Genomic DNA, 4,805 nt, shown 5'->3' with positions numbered 1-4,805 from the left:
AGGGCAGTGTCACTGGCCCTCATATGTGGGATCCGAACTGGGGCCCTCTGGCGTCCCAAGCCAGCTCTTAACCAACGCGCCACTCGGCCGGCCCCTGGCCGTCTTAATTGACTTGAAAAATTAATTAGAAGTCTTCATTATTGGTCTATCTTAATTTAAACAAATTTGATAGATGAAAATACAGATTCATAAAACAGATCAGGTGTGACTTTGCTTTACAAAGATTCAGTATAACATCCTTTTTCATTCTTAATAAGTATGCTCCAGGACTCTTGCTGGTCTTATGTGCATTTACCTAACGCCTCACGGGCATGAACAACTTTTGATATGAATTTCTTCTTTGGAAATATGCTCATTTTTCTACTGGATTATCATTCCCTTACTGATTTATATAACATGGAAATGACGACTTTGTAATTATGTCGTAAATACTATCTGGTCTCCTGACTTTAAACTCCATTTGTGGTGTTTTTGTCATGATAAATTATTTTTATTGGCCAATTCTATCTATCATCTCCTTTAAGTCTTCTTAGTTTTGTGCCCCATTAAGGTAGGCCCTAACCATCTCAAGACTTAAAAAAACATACTATTTTGTATTCTAAAACTTGAAACCACTGCAACTTTTTTTTGTTAATGCTGTGAAGTAGGGGACTTTTATTTTCTTTCAAATGGATAGTCCAATGCCCCAACACTATTTACTAGTCAGTAATTATTTATGCCACCTTTAATGTACTCAATACAAACAGACTCAAGACTGTTTCATCGATAATATTCTGGTCCTAAGGCTTTACCTCACTATTTTAATTATTATAGCTTTAGAGCTAGTATATACTGATAAGTGATAAGAAGTTGCTTTTATTATTATGGGTTTTTCCCCCCAATAATTCTTGGCTATTCTTATGCATTTTTCTTTTCTAGATGAATTTAAGAAACAGTTTGTCGGGCTGGCCAAGTGGCGCGATGGTTAAGAACTGGCTTGGGACGCCAGAGGGCCCCGGTTTGGATCCCACATATGAGGGCCAGTGACACAGCACTGTTCCCATCCCCTCAATACCCCAATAAAAAAAATTCTTAAAAAAAAAAAAAAAAGAATCAGTTTGTCAAGTTTCCTTTAAAATTCAATTGAAATCTTGACATGGATTACATTAGAGACCAATACAGAAAAAATCTGTATCCTTGAAATTTAATCTTTCTATCAAGCAATAATAGCTCTCCATTTATCTGAGTTTTCTTTTATTGTTTTTAAAAGGAAAAGTATTCTAATTTTCACAAAGGCCTTGAACATTGGGTATTCTTAGCTACTTTGTGTTTTTTTAAATATTGGGGATAGCGTTTTTGTTATTACAATTTCTGATTATTGCTAGCGTACAGAAAAGCTGATTTTGGTTGATATTGTATGTAATTACCTTAACATTTATAGCATTTAAAACAAATGGTTTTCCACTTACAAAAATTAATCAAGGGCCGGACGAGTGGCTCAGTTGGTTAACAGCGTGAGCTCTGAGCAATAGGGTCGCCCGATCAATTCCCACATGGGCCAGTGACGCTGCGCCCGAGCTGAGCTGCTGCTGAGCTGCCAACAGGTGGCAGAATAGCTCAGCTGGTGAGAGCACATGCTCCTAACAACAAGGTTGCTGGTTCGACTCACGCATGGGATGGTGGGCTACCCCCACCTGCAACTAAGATTGAACATGGCACCTTGAGCTGAGTGGCTGAGAGCTGCTGACGGGCGGCCGGATAGCAACTGGACTTGCAGCTGAGCTAGCTGCGCCCTCCACAACTAAGATTGAAGGACAACAACTTGGCTGTTCCCCTTCCCCAAATCCCCCAACACACTGTTCACCTTCCCCAATTCCCCAATTAAATATTTCTAAAAAAAATTAATCAAAATGTGTTTCCTGAAAGGAAATGTAAGTCTAATACTAAGTATAACCATTCATCAAAATTTTTTTCCTAGGGTAACTTATAAAAGCATTTAAAATTTTCCTACGCATTATCATTACCAGATTATTTGATATGAAAATGTCAGTGAAGAGGATTCCTTACATTCTATTGAAAATAGAATATAATCAGTGAAAAATCTATCCTTCCTACCATATCTTTTAAAACTGGCTTAAATCATCTATAATCATTAATGATATGTAAACATAAACGAGTTACATTATAGCCAGAAGTGTAATTTATTAAAGCTATATTTCAGTTATAATTGGTTCATGTATAATAGGTTAGCCAGAAGTGTAATTAATTATAGCTATGCTTCTTATATAATTTCTCCAGGAAATACATATTTAAATTTTATTTTAAATCTGTTGAACTTTCCAGTAAAAGTTAAAGCAAACCCAAGATAAAACTGAAAGTGTCTTTTCAGGCTTAATTTCCTAAAGTCTAACCATGCTGAACTACTTGCTGTTCCAAAACATGCCACGCACTTCCATACTTTTCATTTTTTTTCTACCTATTAAGCCCAAGTCATTCATTCTGCAGAGTCTAGCTCAAGTTTCACCTTCTCCATGACTTCCTTGGTTGCCCGCCACTCCTCCATCACTAGATTGTAAATCGAGTGTAGGGCTTTCACTTTCTCTCTATATACCAGCATGCAACACAATGCTGGGCAGAGAAAGTATTGGATAATTAGTAAAGAATAAGAACTGGGCTGGGGCCGGCTGAGTGGCGCGATGGTTAAGAACTGGCTTGGGACGCCAGAGGGCCCCGGTTCAGATCCCACATATGAGGGCCAGTGACACTGCCCTCCACAGCTAAGATGCTGAACAACAGCTCAACCTGGAGCTGGGCTGCCGTGAGTCCTGGGCGATGGTGTAGGCTGCAGCCCCTATGGCAGTGGGTTGCCATGGGCTACCGTGTGTAGCCAGCAGCCAGCGTGAGCGGCCAGCAGCCGCACTGAGTGGCCGTCCAGAAGCCGGTGACTGATCTGCCTTGCCCGGGAAGAGCGCAATGATGGTGCCAACTTGGGCCAGTGAAGCAATGTCCTCCACAACTAGATTGAAGAACAAAAAACGACAGCAACTTGTCTGTTCCCATCCCCCCAATAAAAATCTTAAAAAAAAAAAAAGAAAAAAAAGAACTGGGCTGGCCAAGTGGTGCGTTGGTTAGGAGTTGGCTTGGGACGCCAGCTCTGAGCAGCAGGGCCCCGGTTTGGATCCCACATATGAGGGCCCGTGATGCTGCGCTCTCTACAGCTAAGATGGTGAAGAACAGCTGGACCTGGAGCTGGGCTGCCCATGAGTTCCCTTGAGGGAGTGCACTGCAGTGGGGCTGGCCGGCAGCCAGTGTGAGCTTTCGTGAGCTGCTGTGAGCGGCCGTCCAATGGCCGGCGAGCGACTTCCTCACCCCGGAAGAGCGCAATGATAATAACAACATGGGCCAGTGAACCGACATCCTCCACAACTAGATTGATGAACAAAAGGACAGCAACTTGTCTGTTCCCCTCCCCTAATTCCCCAATAAAAAATCTTAAAAAAAAAAAAATAAGAATGAGAATTGATTGCTACTCCCACTGCATTTCACATCTTATTCTCTATTTAGCACTTATTTCTGCATTGAATTATATGTGAGTGCATTATAGCATGTTGTTCGTCTTCCTCTCTAGACTGTAAACACTCTGAAAGCAGGAAATGAGTCTGATTACGCTTAGTTCCCTCAGCACTTAATAATGAATAGATATTCCATCATTGGATGAAGTATATAAAGACACGACATATTTTATGGAGGTAAAGCTATTCTAAATAAATTTCAGGGAAGATGGAGGCACTTGAAAAACCTTAACCTGGTGCCACATTATTTGAGATTTATCCCAGAAAGATTAACTCGCTGGCACCACCTAGTATTCAATAAAGGTGGTGCATCTTTTACCGAAACAACAGACATGGTTCTAAAAACTGTAATCTGGAGTGGAAAGTGCTCATTCATGCTCACCTGTCTTTCAGCACTCTGAATTCGGCACAGGGTTGACCGGTCTCCAATTGCATAAACCTCCAATTCTTAAAATCCCAAGCGTCATAAACTTGAGGAAAGCGAAAGTGTTCATCCGAACTACAAGGAGCTCACAGTTCAAACCACCTGGGGGTGGAGTTGGCTGGAAAAAGAAAACCATTAACAAGTAGTTGTATTTACTATATATAATCTTGGTTTAAAGCAGCCCGCAAAACTTCCACCCGAGCAGCCTGCAATTGAAACACACCCCTCTCTTTCTAGGAAGACATCAAGGGGCGGGTGGGGGAGGAGGGAGAGTAACCCGTTTTCTTTTTCGACTGCGCCTCTGGCAGCCTTTCTGACATTTTTCCTAAGGAGGGCGAAAGTGTAACTGAGGGAAACTCCGCACCTGTGCACACGCCTTGCGGGAAGTTATCACATCCAGAAGCACAGAAAAAATAAGGGCGGAGAGCAAAATCGGTTTGGGTTCCAGCCTTTTCCCGGCTAGAAGTAAGCAGCGTTTTGGACCTCAACCATCAAGGGAGCGGGTCAGGGAGCAGCTCCGGCCACCGCCCCAAACCCCTCATCTTCACAGAAGAAATTTGAAGCTCCCGCATTTGGGTCCTGAGGCGGCCGGGCTCGACTAGGCCCCGGTTGCCACCAGAGGTCGCCGTGAACCCGCCGCCCCCCAAACTTTCCCGGCCTTCCCCGACCAGAACCTAGACAACTTCCTAAGAATCTCGGGGTTCCCTCTCAGCCTCTGTCCACCAGGGCCCAGAGTTCGGAGCCAGGAGCCCCGCCTACCTGAGGGTCCCGAACTGGCGGACGCAACAAGGTGGTGCACTTCCGCCACACGTAGGCACTTCCGGATTCCT

At 43.2% G+C, this 4,805-nt stretch overlaps 1 protein-coding gene across 2 annotated transcripts in view; it reads right to left on the bottom strand.

Moving 5' to 3' along the window:
• The window catches only part of LZIC (leucine zipper and CTNNBIP1 domain containing), an 11,104-nt gene extending 6,309 nt beyond the window's left edge, over window positions 1-4,795 (bottom strand). The window contains exons 1-2 of one of the 2 annotated variants that reach the window (XM_019639800.1): window positions 4,735-4,795; window positions 3,934-4,093 (exon numbers count right to left, since the gene is read on the bottom strand). In XM_019639800.1, coding sequence (XP_019495345.1) covers window positions 3,934-3,986 — 53 coding nt within the window. In that variant the 5' untranslated portion in view covers window positions 3,987-4,093; window positions 4,735-4,795. The remainder of the gene's footprint in view (window positions 1-3,933; window positions 4,094-4,734) is intronic. The other variant, XM_019639799.1, reaches the window with a different exon arrangement.
• Window positions 4,796-4,805: the final 10 nt, after the last annotated feature.

The sequence above is a fragment of the Hipposideros armiger genome, unplaced genomic scaffold (assembly GCF_001890085.2).
Source record: "Hipposideros armiger isolate ML-2016 unplaced genomic scaffold, ASM189008v1 scaffold_46, whole genome shotgun sequence".
Lineage (NCBI taxonomy): Eukaryota > Metazoa > Chordata > Mammalia > Chiroptera > Hipposideridae > Hipposideros > Hipposideros armiger.
This window is presented reverse-complemented; position numbering and strand designations above follow the sequence as displayed.